At 41.1% G+C, this 19,570-nt stretch overlaps 1 protein-coding gene across 6 annotated transcripts in view; it reads right to left on the bottom strand.

Moving 5' to 3' along the window:
• dip2c (disco interacting protein 2 homolog C) overlaps positions 1-19,570 on the bottom strand; it is a 332,595-nt gene that overhangs the window by 16,562 nt on the left and 296,463 nt on the right. For 3 of the 6 annotated variants that reach the window (XM_016994243.2, XM_016994247.2, XM_016994245.2), the window contains 2 exons: positions 9,104-9,133; positions 7,265-7,326 (listed from right to left, as the gene is read on the bottom strand). In XM_016994243.2, coding sequence (XP_016849732.1) covers positions 7,265-7,326; positions 9,104-9,133 — 92 coding nt within the window. The remainder of the gene's footprint in view (positions 1-7,264; positions 7,327-9,103; positions 9,134-19,570) is intronic. The other 3 variants (XM_016994244.2, XM_016994246.2, XM_003221935.4) reach the window with 1 other exon arrangement.

The following is a 19,570-nucleotide window of genomic DNA, read 5'->3' as shown; positions in this document are numbered from 1 at the left end:
AGCACTTTCCCTCCCTCCCTCCCTCCGGTGTATGAATGAGTGCTGCTTCTGCCCCGCAGCCATGCTTCCCAATGGAACTCTGCTGCAACCTTAGTTGCTAGGTCTTACTTTCAGGGGAGGCCTTATATTTGGCAATCCCCCCAAACCCCTGCTAGGTCTTATTCTTTGGGGAGGTCTTATTTTCGGGGAAACACGGTATTATTATATGGGAGACCCTAGAAAAGCTTCAGTCCAGAACTACTGCCAATAAATAAACAAATCCATCCCATTTCTGATTTCCTCTTCAGCACTTTCTCCATCTTGCCCATCAGCCTTTGCTCCACATGTGGAAAGGAAACAAGTATCTCATGGTATTAAATGCAGGGTTATCCCGAAGTATACAGAAAATGGTTCAGGTTGTAAAAGCTCCTTTTTTCAAGTACAATTCCCAGACTTCATGGCTGGGAGCTGTTTGCTTACCATTTGCTCATGGTAATATAGAGTTGATGGGGGAGATGATTGGAAAGGGATGCTTTGGACTATGTGTCCTGCCTAAGGAACAGCTGCCAACTGTTGGTTGGATGAATACCTTGTATTTTAAAATTGCTGTTGCAAGGTGAACATCCATGCAGGGACTATATTACCAAGCTTATAATATGAACTCAGCATGGCACTACAGAAAAATAACAGCAGGGACTAAGGGCCTTAGGATATAATAATAATAATAATAATAATAATAATAATAATAATAATAATAATAAACAACTTTATTTATATCCCACCATCATCTCCCAGAGGGACTCGGGGCGGTTCACAAAACACTCAAGGTGTGACACAAAATACAAAATACAACAAGTGCAAAACAAAACATAGGCAATAAACAGTCAACACAACATCATAAATTCACAGTACCTTATTCAAAGCATAAGATACTGTGTACTAAGCATCTGGTGTCAGTTTTCCACGAAACTACATCTTCCAGGTAAAAAGGTTTTCCCCTGACATTAAGTCCAGTCATGTTTGACTCTGGGGGTTGGTGCTCATCTCCATTTCTAAGCCGAAGAGCCGGCGTTGCCCGTAGACACCTCCAAGGTCATGTGGCCGGCATGACTGGATGGAGCGCCGTTAGGTCCCTTGTATTCAGCAAACTTCACTGGTTAAACTATGGCTACCATTGCCAAGCAAGACAGATGGATTGGGGCAACTGAAGGAAGACAAGGGTTATTTGCTTCTGCTTTCTGTACCATCAGCAGAAGTCCAGAAGGTTTCAGATTTTAAAACTAAATCTAGGGAGAAATAAAAAGTTGTCTTTCAAATTGTCAGGAAATGGATTTGTTTGCCAAACCCAACTCCACAAGGAACTGGGAGAAAGTTCTCCCACTGCTAATTACAATATGCACTAAAATATAATTGTTTCTATAAAAAGACAAGAACTTCCTTCTCGTCAAAGACAGAATGGAGAAAGGTTTTCTATCTGGCTGATGACTTTAATTAAATTACTAAGCAGAGGAAATGGTCTAATTTGTACGCCCTTTCTCTTTGCCTTTGGTAAAACAAGGAGGCCTAATTATACCGCAGCCAATGAATGAGCCCCAACACCCCTGGGTGTCTTTCCCTGGGACTCAGACTTAGATGGTTCTGGCTTCCTCTCCCTTCCACTCCTACGTCTCCATGTGCCTTCATTTGCAGGGAATGGTGGGTGAGAAAATCAACACGGCACTCCTGGCCGACTAACCTACTGAGCAGTTCATTGCATTCCAGGCCACAGCACTGAGTAGCGTGTTGAATATTTAATACTCTCCAGCATTGCCTAATGCATTTTGCTGAATTCAGCACATGCAGACACATAATTTAAAATCCAATAAAAGTCTTAACGGGATGGACGTTCTGGAGGAGAGTGAAGCAGTGCTGTATTAGGCGGAATATACCACACAGCAGTTTGGAAAAAAAGCGCCTTCTGCTTAGGAGCGAGTTGAGGAAAGAGATCAGAAGGGTCCTTTTTGTATCATTGTGGCAAAAACCTGTTTAAAGTTACCAGCAGATTTTCTTGATTTTTCTGTCCATGCCAACAAGCGCCCCCTTTTCTTTCTCTATGTGGCAGTGTATATATGGTATAGGCTCAATCAACTGTGACGATCACAGAGACATTTTGCTGCCCAGGGAGAAAGACAAGGAGATTATTCCCCTTGTCACTCCTTGTGTAATATCCAGCTGCAGGTTAGATTACCCTCCCATTATCCTGTACAATAACCTTGTAACATGAGCATGTCACCAAGTCATATTGCTGATTCAGAGCTATGCTAGTAAAGAAATAATTTAACCAGTTAAGGAACAACTTCCCATAAAATAAAGGGAAGGAGGGAAGGGAGTCCTTTGCTAGCGCAGCTCTGTTGGAGTTAGATAAATTTAGAAATGGCTAGAAGTCTTGTATTAAAAGGACAGTGTCACAGTGGATACAACACATGGAACTGGTAAGGAAGGATGGCAGTAAGTGTTTGTTGATTTTTTCAGGGGATAGTATGTGAAATGGCATCACTAGGAAGCTGACGAAACCATTGATCATATCCTCAGCTGCTGTAAGAAGATCGCATAGACGGACTACAAACAGAGTACCACCTCCCAGCAGTAAAGAACTGGTGGGATCACAAACCTGCAAAAATATTGGAAAATGAACACACAAAGATACTGTGGGACTTCTGAATCCAGACTGACAAAGTTCTGGAACACAACACTCCAGACATCACAGTTGTGGAAAAGAAAAGGGTTTGGATTATTGATGTTGCCTTCTCAGGTGACAGTCGCATTGACGAAAAACAACAGGAAAAACTCAGCTGCTATCAGGACCTCAAGATTGAACTTCAAAGACTCTGGCAGAAACCAGTACAAGTGGTCCTGGTGGTGATGGGCACACTGGGTGCCATGGCAAAAGATCTCAGCCGGCATTTGGAAACAATAGACATTGACAAAATTATGATCTGCCAACTGCAAAAGGCCACCCTACTGGGATCTGCGCGCATCATCCAAATACTTGGGAATGTTCGACTTGTGATTTTGTGATACGAAATCCAGCATATCTATCTTGTTTGCTATGTCATACAATAAAATAATAACTTTTATTACTGAAAATAATAACTTTAATAACTGAAGGGACTTGGGGCAGCTTACATGAGGACGAACCCGATCAACATAATTAAAATAATTACTTAAAGGATTACTTAGTTCAGGTTGGATTTTTGTTACACCTGGTGGAATATCACCTAAAAGTGGTTCAGTAACTTTTAAACTTTATTTGCATCTGGAATGGCATAAGAAATCTGCACTGGACACCCCCTCTGCCTCCTGCCCCAAACAGAAAGCAGTGGTAATGACAATCAAAAGACATAGGAGCATTTTTTGGCATATGGTTAGGAACTGGAATGACCTTTTCTAATTCAAGAGGTCAGGGCAGGTAATATTATCTTCCAGTTTTGGTCAAAGAACTGAATTTGTTTATCATTTCATATTAAAGGACTAGAAATTGGGTTTTAAAGTGTCTAAATACCCTAGATCCCATCTGATCTTGGAAGCTAAGAAGTGTTAGTACTTGGATATCAGGTTCTGTGGGCAATGTTTCAGAGGAACGAATAATAAAATCATCTTTGACTATCACTTGCCGTATAAAAATCCTGAGTTTGCCATAAGTCAACAGGAAACATGGAAGCTTATCTACAGACCTACAAATAGACAGATAAACAAGTTTCTATTCCTGTTCTGTTCTTAAAATTAGAATGCATTTTCTTCTTCCAGTCTCATATGCAAGAATGAATTATTTCAAGATTAAATAGCTAATAGCAGAACTGCTCCTCTGAAGTATGAATCCCATACTTAGGATGAGACTATGATCCTATACAGTAGGCCTGGGCAAACTTTAGCCCTCCAGGTGTTTTGGACTTCAACTCTCACAATTCCTAACAGCCTACCGGCTGTTAGGAATTGTGGGAGTTGAAGTCCAAAACACCTGGAGGGCCAAAGTTTGCCCATGCCTACTATATACAGTCAAACTTCTAGTCAAACCATCAGATGGTTGGTGCAGAAACTGGGAAGTAGAAACTTTTCTCAGTGGCGTGTCCCAATATGTCAAAAGATTGCTTTTAAAATTGAAGATGATGCAACATTCCATCACCCTGGAAAAAGGAAGAAATTTTTCTGGATGTTAAGACTTTGTCCCTTCCTTCCTGTTACTTGTCACAGCTAGCTGCTAAATTCTCCCAGGAGCATTGGGGAGGGACCCTTTGAAAGTCTTCTGAAACAAATTAATACTGAGCTGCTCCTTTCATTTTCGTGCCACCAGAAACTGAAATAATAATTAGCAGACTTACTGAAATACTAATTTGGGTGATCACACATAATTATCCTAAGGTATCACAATAAAGATTCATCATTTAGCTTCACAAGCGGATACTTACTTCTAGTAGATGAATTACAGGGGCAATCTGTCCAATCAGACCTGTTTCCTGTATCAAAGTTTAAGCCCTACATAGTTTCTCTCTTCCCTGCTTTCAAATTTCAAAGGCTAACTTATTTCCTTTGAATTATATATTGCTATGGAAGCAAAAGAGATTAATGTACTTGAGGAGGGGGTGCAGCAGATTTCTCACTGGAAGAGCATAGGCAGTAAAAAAAAGCAGTGTAACACACTGAGGGCAAAATCCACTAGCAATAAACAAGCCGGAATAAAGTGGCTTATTGCAATATGGGATGGAGGGAAACTGTGTGCATATGGGGTTCCTACATAGACATGTAGAAAGCGCAGCCACTACTGTTACACTAGTGGGATTTTAGAGTGGGGGTAAAGTTATAATACATTTCAACATTTTTAATGTTAATATCATACTAGTGTTTTAATATAATAAACTGTTAGTTTTTAATTTTTATATGTATATGTATTTCGATTGTTTTATGAGCATTGTTTTATATTGATGGTTAGTCACCTTGAATCTCTAGGAGAGATAAAACTAAGGTAAATAAAGAAATACATAAAAATAATATTTACTGTATATACTCGAGTACAAGCCTAGTTTTTCAGCCCTTTTTTTAAGACTAAAAAAGCTCCCCTCAGCTTATACTCGGGTGAGGGTCCTGGTTGGCTTATATTTGGGTCAGCTTATACTCGAGAATATATGGTACATTTATTATTTTTCTCTATTATTATTGCTATTATTACATTTATTATTTTTCTCTATTATTGTTGCTACTATTACATTTATTTTACTCTATTATTATTATTATTATTATTATTATTATTATTATTATTACATTTATTATTTCACTCTGATCTTATTACAGTAGAGTCTCACTTATCCAAGCTAAACAGGCCGGCAGAAGCTTGGATAAGCGAATATCTTGGATAGTAAGGAGGGATTAAGGAAAAGCCTATTAAACATCAAAATAGGTTATGATTTTACAAATTAAGTACCAAAACATCATGTTATACAACAAATTTGACAGAAAAAGTAGTTTAATATGCAGTAATGCTATGTAATAATGACTGTATTTACAAATTTAGCACCAAAATATCAGAATATATTGAAAACATTGACTACAAAAATGGCTTGGATTATCCAGAGGCTTGGATAAGCGAGGCTTGGATAAGTGAGACTCTACTGTATTATTATATTTATTATTTTACTCTATTTATTATTACTTGTATTATTTTACTCTATTATTATTAAAAGGATACATAAGCACATTTACATTGAAGAAGATGAGAATAATGATTTAATTAGAGTTGGACAATCTTATCTTAAATTAGAGCTTTATGTAAATATTCAAAAACATTTAACCTACTGATGCTTCAATTAATGTAATTTTATTGCCATCTGTTTTTATTTCTGAAATTTACCACTCTCGGCTTATACTGGAGTCAATGTTTTCCCAGTTTTTTTGTGGTAAAATTAGGTGTCTCAGCTTATATTCGGGTTGGCTTATACTCGAGTACATACGGTAAGTATACTCTGTTTTCCTGTCTTGACTGTGACCCAAAGAGGCTCATGGCATTAAAAATGGAATTTAAAATATACAAAATATCAAATTAAAATAGATAAATCAAATACTGTAGCATAGTAAACAAATAAGTAAGCACAGTAAGTAAATAAAATATACATAGTTGCATAATAAGTAAATAAAATACACTAGCAAAATGCTCCTACAAGTTCCAAGGCTGATAACATTAGTATTTCATCTCTTATGAAACACCATTCTGAGCTTACATTGGAGAAGAAAGGTATGTTGCAAATCTTAATGTTTAATTCACGATACAGGCTTTCTATGACTACTTTGGTGACAATCAGTCTCATAATACCTTCAACTATATCTATGGTATGACCACACTTGGAATACCTATGTGAAGTTCAAGTCTGATAAAGATTGTACTGATGAAAAAATACTGTATTGATAAAAAAAAGAACGGGAAAGGAGTACAAGAATTACCAAGGGCCTGGAACGCTTCTGCTATAAAGAAAGATAACAATATTTGGGGTTCTTAAGTTTACAAAAAAAACAAGCAAAAGTTTAGAAACATTCAGAGGCTTTTTAAAAAGGTAGTTTCCATAATCCATCAACCATCTTTAGGTGTGGCCATGCAGGTTTAGGGATTTTGGGGTGGTAACCTCCACAAAGTAACTTACCCATGCTCTGAGAGAGATGTGTATAAGGAAGCATGGTGTGAAGGAAGTATATTGAAATATGATTTGCTTCCCTCCCTTTAAATACTTAAATTCTGATTGATATTTTGGAACACTGACTATTGGAAAAGTAAAGACAAATACAAAAGTATATCCTGAAATGGGGCTGCGGTGGTGCAGTGAGTTAAACCACTAAGCTGCAGAACTTGCTGACCGGAAAGTCGGCGGTTCGAATTTACGGGATGGAGTGAGCTCCCGTTGTTAGCCCCAGCTTCTGTCAACCTAGCAGTTTGAAAACATGCAAACGTGAGTAGATCAATAGGAACCGCTCCAATGGGAAAGTAACGATGCTCCATGCAGTCATGCTGGCCACATGACCTAGGAGGCGTTTATGGACAATGCCGGCTCTTCAGCTTAGAAATGGAGATGAGCACCAACCCCAGAGTCAGACACAACAAGATATAATGTCAAGGGGAAACCTTTACCTCTTCTGCATCCTCAAACAGGACATAATTCAATTATTTTAATAATGAATTCCATAATTTAATTAATGTTGCCAAATCGTACATGCATGTACTAGATTTGTATTCTGCCAAAATGAAAGTAAAAAACAAACACCCTACCTGTCGTGTCTGAGGGCCCTCATGTCAACATACACTGTGGTTGGATCGGGCCCAGATGTCCCCTGGAAAAGAAAACATTTCAGTTAGCACTCTGCACAGAATAGACATTTTGGATATTACTTACCACAGAAGGAAAATAAGACAAAACGAAAGTATTTTTTACCATATTATAATGGTAAAAAGATAGATTACATTAGTAGCAGGGAAGGGGGGATCTAATACCTTCCTCGGCATACTCATTTACCTGTTTGGTTGCAACTATACCGTTACGCAATTTCCTGTGTTGTTAAAAACTTGTGTCAATGTAAAAGTAGTGAAAGATACACACATTTGGCAAAATATGAAGAACCAGAAGAGGACAGACAGTTTGTAATGGCAGAAGCAAGCGGTCAAGTGAGAAGCATGGATTTGTTGAAATACACATGCAGAAAGTTTATTGGAAGTCAATGGTATTAAAAAGCACAATGTGTGACATCAACAGATATGAAAAAATATAAGCAGTTATTCTGATCCTTTTTTCATCATCCTACAGGTGAGCTCTTCAAAAATGGAGTGATTTGAAATGTTGCTGCTGCTAATAGAAATTTGCAGTACGCCCTCATGCCAGCTCCGCAATACTCTTTCAATCCCCCAAGAATTTCAACTCCTATGGAGGAGCTTAATTGGAGTTTTTCCCCTTAAGAATCTGCTAAAGACATGACTGCCATCCAACAGAAAAGGATGCTACTCACAGAATCAGTCTATTTACCATAAATTGCAGAACAAATAATTTGGATTAGAAAATTTCTAACCAAGATTGGAATCCAACTTTGACTTTAGATGTTTCTACACTAACATGTATGAGACATTTCACATGTCTGTGGGTATCTGATATGTAAAGAATGTACCTAAGCAGATTTTTAAAAAATAAAATAAAAATAAAATATATGTTTGCAAAAGAAAGCAGGGGGATATTCTACAAGCACACTAGAAAGAAAGCTATACTTCCAGACCTTGGAAAAGTGGGAAATTGCCTTGCCAGCATCTCATTATGAACCAGGATGATATACAGATGCTGGGGCATAAACAGAAGAAGGAGGAAGAGGCCAACTAACCTTTACAAAGCAAATATTAACAAGAAAGAGCCCTATTTCCCTTTTAGGTTTCCCTAGTGGTTTCTGGGAGTTTATGTTCTGGCGCTCTGCCCTTCAGCAGAGCTTCTATACCGAAGAAGGCAAGAGATATCTAGACAAGTAACATGGATTAAACACGGATCAGCAACCCACCACCAAGACAGCAAGAGAGAGTTACGAGAGGGGCAACATGCGCATTCGCCGTTTCAGCTTGTTATAAAAGCCAACAACAAGGACACAAATTCCTATCTGGCTGGCGCAGAGGAAAGAGTTTTTCAATGTGCAAATAGACTCAGCAGTGTAACAGACTAGCGCTGAGTGGAGAACCTCATTTCAAGCATCATTAATGGCGGGGTGGGGAAGGTCGATCTATAAATATTACCTTAGGAAATGCTTTCATAGCTGACTAGAACCAGTTTATAAAAATCAATTATAGCAGTCTGAACATTAATTGTTAAATTTGTTTTTGTTTGTTTCAAAATCTAAGGCATTAGCGATGATGGCTACTTTTTAATGAAGAATGTATACAGATCGAAACCAGAGATTTATTTCCTATCCCCAGACCAATAAAGGAACTGCATGGTGCCAAAGGACCAGAAGATTGGGGCAATTTGATACACAGCAACCCCGACCAACCCCTCTCCCAGATCTCCAGGCTCCCATCTAGTCTGTCCCACTGTTAAGAGCGGAAACGTGGATATTTTTAGGGAACACGAAAATCCCCTACCTGCTCGGCCAGTTTTCCCAGCCTGTGTGGCTACAGCAGCAGGAATAGGAGGGATATGGGGAGAAGGAAAGACACCAACACATGGAAAATAATAAAAAGGGGTGAAGGCAGAATGGAAGTTGGGAGGAAAATAAAAAGAGGATAATGCAAAAAGCAGGGGGTAAAATAAAAGGAAAAACCATGTCAAATACAGAAAACTTACAAATTAAGCCATTATACCGCTTAAAGGTTTTTAAATGATAAAAAAAATTATGAGGTGTCAACATTTTAGCAGAGCAAACAGAAGAGACAGTAATAGACTCACTAACCTTTGACAAACAGAGTTAAGCAATTGAAGAGACAGTATAGACAATATTGTTAGTGGACAGTGTGACCCAAAGAACTCACTCCATCTTTCAAGTGAAACATAAAAGACAATACTAAAGCCTCTCTCAACATTTTCCAAACTTCTGAGACACCGAAAAATGCACTTTTAGGTGGAGTTCGTGTGTTAAAATGTAAAAGGTGGACTTTCCTTGTATGCACAAGAAATCAACCAACCTTTCTCCTTCCCTCTGTGTCTAAAAGCTCTTTGTTGTAAAAGAATCTACGTATTTCTATATGAGTCACTGTTCTGAGCAGCCCTTCCCTGGATGCAGGTAATTCTGCAGTGGAAGCATTGAATTATCTATGCTTCTCTGCAGAGACACGACTTGAGATCACTGACTGGAAGGAAGGGCAAAGCAGTGAATCTTTCAGAGATAAAGTTGCTGGTTGGAAATCATAGAAACCTTCTATCCTTTGGGGGAAAAACACAATGTATTTTTCTTGGCATATTAATGGTTCTCCCATGGAATAACATTTAGGAATTATTGTCCTAGCTAATGTAAGAGCCATATTAAGACATTCATGTATAAGTTGAACTCATTTATAAGTTGAGTGCAGCTTTGGGGCCCAATATTATGGATTTTGATGTGATCAATGGTCATTCTACAGCAATGGTTCTCAACCTGTGGGTCCCCAGATGTTTTGGCCTTCAACTCCCATAAATCCTAACAGCTGGTAAAGTACCTAGGAGTTGTAGGCCAAAACACCTGGGGACCCACAGATTGAGAACCACTGTTCTACAGTTCTATTTTCCCACCAGGCATTTGAAAAGTTGTGGTGCAATGGAGAGAATATAGGACAGTGCTTCTCAACCTGTGGGTCCCCAGGTGTTTTGGCCTACAACTCCCAGAAATTCCAGCCACTTTACCAGCTGTTAGGATTTCCGGGAGTTGAAGGCCAAAACATCTGGGGACCCACAGATTGAGAATGACTTCTATAGGAGGACACTGCTTGTTTTAGTTTCTTCCAGGATGGACTAAGTTCTTGCCTTTCCCCGTTTTACTCAGAAATTGTTCCTTTTTTGATAAGGCATAGTACTCACACTGACCCATTGATAAGTCAACCAGATTTTGGGGGTGGGTTTTTTGACCACAGTTTCTAGATTTACGCATGACTATACACAGTAGTTGTTTCATATTAACCTATGTCAAAGAAAAACAATTTAGTATGCCCCATCAACTATAAAGAAGTTCAGCCTGCAGATATCACTGAATGAATCAGAGGGTTTTTATGTAGATGTTACCAGAAAGCAAAATCAAATTCTAAAAGAATGCTGTTACACAGGATTTTTCTATATTCAACTCCTAAAGAATTTTTAAAAATAAATATACATGGTAGAACAACTGTTTTGGACTGTTATTAACCAACAACTGAATTTTCTCAATTCTGAGACATACTTTCTTTCCTATATAAGCATTTCTAAAAATGGGTTGCATCTTAGAATTGCAGGAGTAGCTTATTTATTTTTGTTAGTGGTGATGGTATTGAAATTAAGTGTGTCTTACAATTGGTGGTGCCTTATAATTGAAGGCATATGGTATGATGTCAGACCCCATATCAAACTCTCACTCGATTCCACATGACTTCCGAAATGCCAATCCCATGTTTTCTCACCTCCTGCCCTATAGTGAATCATTTCATTATGAGGCTCCCATCAGGAGTCTGAAGTGGCATAGTCCAACAGAGAACTATGATGATAATTATTATGAAGAGAAGAGAAGCTAAATCGAAAATTGAAAGCTAATTTCTTCAAAACAATTTGCAAACAACAAAAACAACAAACCTTACTAGATTTCTAATAGTAGCTCCTCTTCAACTTTAGGTAAAGGTAAAAAAAAATTAAAGATATCTGGCTTATTAAGCAAAGTGTACTATGAGCTGCTTCATTATAAAATTGCCAGCTGGTTTGTGTTGGACTAGTCTGGCTCATTTCAGAGTTATTGCCAATACATCCACTCAAAAGTAAATCTTACTGAATTAAAAAGGGTCCTTTTTCCAAGGATGTGTGTACAGAATTGCTGCTTCAATTGTTAATCCCCTATGACTGCTTTCCTACATTCTGTCAATTTCTTTAAAAGCTGGCGTCAAGCAGGAAAAACTTTGATAAGTGACAGATATACTACAATATGGAGCTCCCGATGGCGCAGCTGGTTAAACCGCTAAGCTGCTGAACTTGCTGACTGAAAGGTCGATGGTTCGAATCCTGGGAGCAGGGTAAGCTCCCACTGTCAGCCTCAGCTTCTGCCAACCTAGCAGTTTGAAAACTTGCAAATGGGAGTGGATCAATAGGTACCGCTCCGGCGGGAAGGTAAGGGCGCTCCATGCAGTCATGCCAGCCATATAACCTTGGAGGAGTCTACGGAAAATGTCTGCTCTTTGGTTTGGAAATGGAGATGAGCACCACTCCCCAGAATCGGTCACAACTAGACGTAATGTCAAGGGGAAACCTTTACCTTTTTGAACCACAATATGCTAGGATTTTGGAGCATACCTGAGGTATGGTCCAGAACATATTCTGAAGGTACACACTATAGTATATGATTGACAACAGAGTGAACCCTTCTTCTTCAAAACTCTGTCTCCTTATCATCGGATGAGATGCCTCCCCTTGCAACTAAATGACAAAACAACCTGGTATATGGTAACATTCAGGGATGACAGAGTAATTGGCATAATTCTAAATAATCACACCAATCTAATTAATATTAATCTTGTTGAAATCATAATGTTCTTCCCTCACATTCTTATTAGCCACTGAAAGTGCAGCAATATAGCCTTTCTTTGAAATTTCCTTCAGTGGATCCTACTCTGTTACTTTCCCCTGAAAAAATGAAGTTGGGGCTACAGATTTAAGCTCTATTCCATGCAAATGATAATTTTATTTGCAGAGAATAAAGAAAGCAATAACATGGGTCCAATGGTTCAAGAATCATAAAATTATGTCTCTTGCCCAAAGGGACTGCATCGCATTACATTCTGCCTTCTCATCATATCCTTTATTACCGTCATGATTATAAAATAGGCAGGCTTTTCAAGGAATGAGCATATTTCCCTTCTACACTGCAGAGCTGATGCATGCATATACAGTATATTTCATTCAAATAAATGCATTTTGCATTTTAAAGTCATGCTTCCTCATTGTAAAAGCTAGGATTATACATGTGTACAGGAATGATACTGTTAGCTACAACACAGAGAGAGAGCACACAGAGCCATATATATGACTACTCTTTATTTATTTTTGATCCCAGAAGGGCAGTTGGTTCTCGCAGAAGCAGAGGAAGCAGGAGGACATTTTTGCTCCCTGGCTTCAGGTAGGACTTGGCTAAGATTTGGCTAAGATTTTAAACTGAGTTTGGGCTTGGCTCCTGTGGTCAAAGTCTAACTGTTGTGTGACTGTTGTGTTGAAAGAGAGCCAGGTACTTAAGTTGATTGACAGCAGGCATTGTCCCCTGTTAATTGAGTTTCTGGGAAAGCTTTATTTGCCAGTGTGAGTTTCTGCCAGAGCCTGATCCCAGAAGGGCAGTTGGTTCTCGCAGAAGCAGAGGAAGCAGGAGGACATTTTTGCTCCCTGGCTTCAGGTAGGATTTGGCTAAGATTTGGCTAAGATTTTAAACTGAGTTTGGGCTTGGCTCCTGTGGTCAAAGTCTAACTGTTGTGTGACTGTTGTGTTGAAAGAGAGCCAGGTACTTAAGTTGATTGACAGCAGGCATTGTCCCCTGTTAATTGAGTTTCTGGGAAAGCTTTATTTGCCAGTGTGAGTTTCTGCCAGAGCCTGATCCCAGAAGGGCAGTTGGTTCTCGCAGAAGCAGAGGAAGCAGGAGGACATTTTTGCTCCCTGGCTTCAGGTAGGATTTGGCTAAGATTTGGCTAAGATTTTAAACTGAGTTTGGGCTTGGCTCCTGTGGTCAAAGTCTAACTGTTGTGTGACTGTTGTGTTGAAAGAGAGCCAGGTACTTAAGTTGATTGACAGCAGGCATTGTCCCCTGTTAATTGAGTTTCTGGGAAAGCTTTATTTGCCAGTGTGAGTTTCTGCCAGAGCCTGATCCCAGAAGGGCAGTTGGTTCTCGCAGAAGCAGAGGAAGCAGGAGGACATTTTTGCTCCCTGGCTTCAGGTAGGATTTGGCTAAGATTTGGCTAAGATTTTAAACTGAGTTTGGGCTTGGCTCCTGTGGTCAAAGTCTAACTGTTGTGTGACTGTTGTGTTGAAAGAGAGCCAGGTACTTAAGTTGATTGACAGCAGGCATTGTCCCCTGTTAATTGAGTTTCTGGGAAAGCTTTATTTGCCAGTGTGAGTTTCTGCCAGAGCCTGATCCCAGAAGGGCAGTTGGTTCTCGCAGAAGCAGAGGAAGCAGGAGGACATTTTTGCTCCCTGGCTTCAGGTAGGACTTGGCTAAGATTTGGCTAAGATTTTAAACTGAGTTTGGGCTTGGCTCCTGTGGTCAAAGTCTAACTGTTGTGTGACTGTTGTGTTGAAAGAGAGCCAGGTACTTAAGTTGATTGACAGCAGGCATTGTCCCCTGTTAATTGAGTTTCTGGGAAAGCTTTATTTGCCAGTGTGAGTTTCTGCCAGAGCCTGATCCCAGAAGGGCAGTTGGTTCTCGCAGAAGCAGAGGAAGCAGGAGGACATTTTTGCTCCCTGGCTTCAGGTAGGATTTGGCTAAGATTTGGCTAAGATTTTAAACTGAGTTTGGGCTTGGCTCCTGTGGTCAAAGTCTAACTGTTGTGTGACTGTTGTGTTGAAAGAGAGCCAGGTACTTAAGTTGATTGACAGCAGGCATTGTCCCCTGTTAATTGAGTTTCTGGGAAAGCTTTATTTGCCAGTGTGAGTTTCTGCCAGAGCCTGATCCCAGAAGGGCAGTTGGTTCTCGCAGAAGCAGAGGAAGCAGGAGGACATTTTTGCTCCCTGGCTTCAGGTAGGATTTGGCTAAGATTTGGCTAAGATTTTAAACTGAGTTTGGGCTTGGCTCCTGTGGTCAAAGTCTAACTGTTGTGTGACTGTTGTGTTGAAAGAGAGCCAGGTACTTAAGTTGATTGACAGCAGGCATTGTCCCCTGTTAATTGAGTTTCTGGGAAAGCTTTATTTGCCAGTGTGAGTTTCTGCCAGAGCCTGATCCCAGAAGGGCAGTTGGTTCTCGCAGAAGCAGAGGAAGCAGGAGGACATTTTTGCTCCCTGGCTTCAGGTAGGACTTGGCTAAGATTTGGCTAAGATTTTAAACTGAGTTTGGGCTTGGCTCCTGTGGTCAAAGTCTAACTGTTGTGTGACTGTTGTGTTGAAAGAGAGCCAGGTACTTAAGTTGATTGACAGCAGGCATTGTCCCCTGTTAATTGAGTTTCTGGGAAAGCTTTATTTGCCAGTGTCGCCTTTACTAAGTAAAGGCACCTTTACTAACTATCCTTTGCAGTACATACAGGAAACAAAGCAACATAAACAAATACACAAAGACGTGGTTTGTTGCAGGCTGCACATAAAGTGCGTGCATATTACTTAACTGTACAAAGATCCCACTTGGCCACCACGCTCACCAAGAGATGCAACAAAAGCAAAACATTCCCATCACATGCACCAGCTGTGGCATGTTCCGCTTTTTCACACAAAAACTAGACAACTACATCTGCTCCAAATGCAAACAGATGACTCTGATGGAGCAGAGGATCCAACAGCTCGAGCACCGTATTAAGACCCTTAAGGACATTCAGGCACTCGAGCTCTTCTTGGACACTGCACAACACGCTGCTGTAGATCAGCAGCCTGCATCACACCAACACCACCAAGACCATGATCAGGAACCTTATGGGGAGATCAACTCAAAGGTAGACAACCCTCAGGCTTGGAAGGAGGTCACCCATAGAAGGAGACGCAGGACCAGGCAGCCTCCACAGAACTCCTCTGCTCAGCTGCATTTACACAACAGATTTGAAATTCTTACATCATTAACATACAATCAGGAAACACATCTTGTGGAGGACCACAGTTTCTTAGATACCACTCAGTGGACCATCCTGGATCAATGCGCAGGGGATAGCCCTGACAGGGACAGTGCATCACCACAGTCACACTTATGTAATCATGCAAATGCTCCATCCCCAATCATAGACCAGGAGCAACAGGAACATCCTTGGGAGAGTAATGGGCTCTCGGATGTATCTCAATGGATTGTCATTGATGAATGCACTGGGGATGTTGAGGAGGAGGACAACACTTTACACCTACATGATTCACTTAAACAGGAACACTCTTCAGGGGACATACACACTGTCTTGCACAAAAGGGACCCTGTCAATCCTCAAAGGAAACAGGTCTTGGTAGTAGGTGACTCCCTCCTTAGAGGAACGGAAGCCATCATTTCCAGACCGGATGGGATGGCTCGAGAAACATGCTGCCTCCCGGGGGCAAAAATACACCATATCACTCAGAGGCTCAGCAGGCTCCTAAAGCCCCATCACCCTCCCCACCTTATGTTGATTCATGTAGGTACCAATGACACCGCTAGGCATACTTTTCAAAAGATCACAAATGATTTTCGAGCTCTGGGAACAAAGCTAAAACTGTATAATGTACATGTGATCTTTTCATCCCTCCTCCCCGTTGTAGGACATGGCTCTACAAGGGCCGGAAAAATAGTACAGGTCAATAACTGGCTCAGAAAATGGTGTCAAGAGGAGCATTTTGGCTTCCTTGACCATGGTCTACTCTTCCAAGAGGATGGACTACTGGCAAGCGATGGGGTGCATCTCACACAAGTAGGAAAACATCTTTTTGCACACAGACTCACAAACCTCATCAGGCGCACTTTAAACTAAATCCACTGGGGGAGGGGAACAACAGCCTGGCGAACACTATATTACCCACGACCACAGGGAACCGCCGTAAGGCTAAACGGAGGGCTGCACAAACACAGCAAGGACCAAGTACAGAGAGCACAATAATCCCAAATAAACAGTTCGAGGGGAGGTCACAGGGGCTTACATGTCTTTACACTAATGCTCAGAGCATGGGAAATAAGCAAGACGAACTCCAACTCCTAGCACAGCACCACACATACGATGTCATAGGCATCACTGAAACCTGGTGGGATGACTCCCATCACTGGAATTTAACCATTGAGGGCTATAACCTCTTTCACAGAAATAGAACAAAGGGGAGAGGAGGGGGAGTAGCTTTATATGTCAAAAACAGTTACGTTGCAGAAGAAATGCAAGACTGTAATCCGGGAAACCAGCTTGAAAGCATCTGGATAAGAATCAAGGGAACCGGGACTCAAAAAGATCTTGTCGTGGGTGTCTACTACAGACCTCCGAGTCAGGATGAAGGACTTGATGAAGCCTTCTGTCAACAGCTGACCAAACAGGCACAAAGAAGAGATATAGTAGTCATGGGCGATTTCAATTATCCCGACATCTGCTGGAAAACAAACTCAGCCAAGAGTACAAAGTCCAACAAATTCCTCACTTGCCTTGCAGATAATTTTATGGTCCAGAAGGTAGAAGAGGCAACAAGGGGATCAGCAACTCTTGATCTAATCTTAACAAATGTGGAAGACCTGATCAATACAGTTGAAGTGGTTGGATCCTTAGGGGCAAGTGACCATGTGCTCCTGCAGTTTGCAATACAAAGGAATGCTGAAACTAAGACAAGTCAAACACGCATTCTGGACTTTAAGAGAGCTGACTTCCAAAAAATGAAGGAATTACTGAGCGGCATTCCATGGACGCCGATATTAAAAAACAAGGGAGTTAAGGATGGATGGGAGTTTTTCAAAAGTGAAATACTCAAGGCGCAAATGCAAACAGTGCCAACAAAGAAGAAAAATAAGACAAGTGCAAAGAAGCCAGAATGGATGTCCAAAGAACTTCTAACTGAGCTAAAGCTCAAAAGTGACATGCACAAGAAGTGGAAAAGGGGAGAAATCACCAAAGAAGAATTCAAACGTATAGCCAACTCCTGTAGGGAAAAGGTTCGCAAGGCTAAAGCGCAAAATGAGCTCAGGCTTGCCAGGGACATAAAAAAAAACAAAAAAGGTTTTTTTGCTTATGTTGGTAGAAAAAGGAAGAAAAAGGAGGCGATAGGGCCACTGCAAGGAGTAGATGGGGTGATGGTGACAGGGGATAGGGAAAAGGCAGAACTGCTTAATGCCTTCTTTGCCTCGGTCTTCTCACAAAAAGAAAGCCATCTTCAACCTCAGCAACATGGAATGGACGAAGGATTGGGGGAAATCCAACCCCAAATAGGGAAACAAGTTGTCCAGGAACACCTGGCCACTCTAAACGAATTCAAGTCCCCAGGGCCAGATCAGCTACATCCAAGAGTATTGAAGGAACTAGCGGAAGTTATTTCAGAACCACTGGCAATCATCTTCGAGAGTTCTTGGAGAACGGGAGAAGTCCCAGCAGATTGGAGGAGGGCGAATGTGGTCCCTATCTTCAAGAAGGGAAAAAAGAACGACCCAAACAATTACCGTCCGGTCAGCCTCACATCAATACCAGGCAAGATTCTGGAAAAGATCATTAAGGAAGTGGTCTGCAAACACTTAGAAACAAATGCGGTCATTGCTAATAGTCAACACGGATTTACCAAAAACAAGTCATGCCAGACTAATCTGATCTCTTTTTTCGATAGAGTTACGAGTTGGGTCGATACAGGGAATGCCGTGGATGTAGCGTACCTGGATTTCAGTAAGGCCTTCGACAAAGTCCCCCACGACCTTCTGGCAAACAAACTAGTAAAATGTGGGCTAGACAAAACTACGGTTAGGTGGATCTGTAATTGGCTAAGCGAACGAACCCAAAGGGTACTCACCAATGCGTCGTCTTCATCATGGAAAGAAGTGACAAGTGGAGTGCCGCAGGGCTCCGTCCTGGGCCCGGTTCTGTTCAACATCTTTATTAACGACTTAGACGAAGGGTTAGAAGGCACGATCATCAAGTTTGCAGATGACACCAAACTGGGAGGGATAGCTAGCACTCCAGAAGACAGGAGCAGAATTCAAAACGATCTTGACAGACTAGAGAGATGGGCCGAAACTAACAAAATGAAGTTCAACAGGGACAAATGCAAGATACTTCACTTGGGCAGAAAAAATGGAAATCAAAGATACAGAATGGGGGACGCCTGGCTTGACAGCAGTGTGTGCGAAAAAGATCTTGGAGTCCTCGTGGACAACAAGTTAAACATGAGCCTACAATGTGATGCGGCAGCTAAAAAAGCCAATGGGATTTTGGCCTGCATCAATAGGGGAATAACGTCTAGATCCAGGGAAGTCATGCTCCCCCTCTATTCTGCCTTGGTCAGACCACACCTGGAATACTGTGTCCAGTTTTGGGCACCGCAGATGAAGGGAGATGCTGACAAGCTGGAAAGCGTCCAGAGGAGGGCAACTAAAATGATTAAGGGTCTGGAGAACAAGCCCTATGAGGAGAGGCTTAAAGAGCTGGGCATGTTTAGCCTGCAGAAGAGAAGGCTGAGAGGAGACATGATAGCCATGTACAAATATGTGAGGGGAAGTCATAGGGAGGAGGGAGCAAGCTTATTTTCTGCTGCCCTGCAGACTAGGACACGGAACAATGGCTTCAAACTACAGGAAAGGAGATTCCACCTGAACATCAGGAAGAACTTCCTCACTGTGAGGGCTGTTCGGCAGTGGAACTCTCTCCCCCGGGCCGTGGTGGAGGCTCCTTCTTTGGAGGCTTTTAAGCAGAGGCTGGATGGCCATCTGTCGGGGGTGCTTTGAATGCGATTTCCTGCTTCTTAGCGGGGGGTTGGACTAGATGGCCCTTGAGGTCTCTTCCAACTCTACTATTCTATGATTCTATGATTCTATGATCCTCAGTGAGTAAATCTTGCCCACCTGGTTTCAGTATCCAGTTATCTGTGGTCCTTTAGATAGCCATATTCCCCACTCCACTACACCACTGTTTGACGTTTTCCTAACCTATGTAAAGTTTTCCTTCCATTCATAATGCTTAATTGCTACCACTAACTATTAAGTGCAGTATCCTGATATTTTTGGTTCCACCACTTTTATTTTAGCTCCGTCCATCATTGGAATGCAGCTCTCAATAAATGTCATGAGACTGAATTAAATTGCTTGTTCGAAAACA

The sequence above is a fragment of the Anolis carolinensis genome, chromosome 6, assembly GCF_035594765.1.
Source record: "Anolis carolinensis isolate JA03-04 chromosome 6, rAnoCar3.1.pri, whole genome shotgun sequence".
NCBI lineage: Eukaryota > Metazoa > Chordata > Lepidosauria > Squamata > Dactyloidae > Anolis > Anolis carolinensis.
The sequence above is the reverse complement of the archived record's forward strand: the minus strand, read 5'-3'. Positions and strand labels throughout refer to the sequence as shown.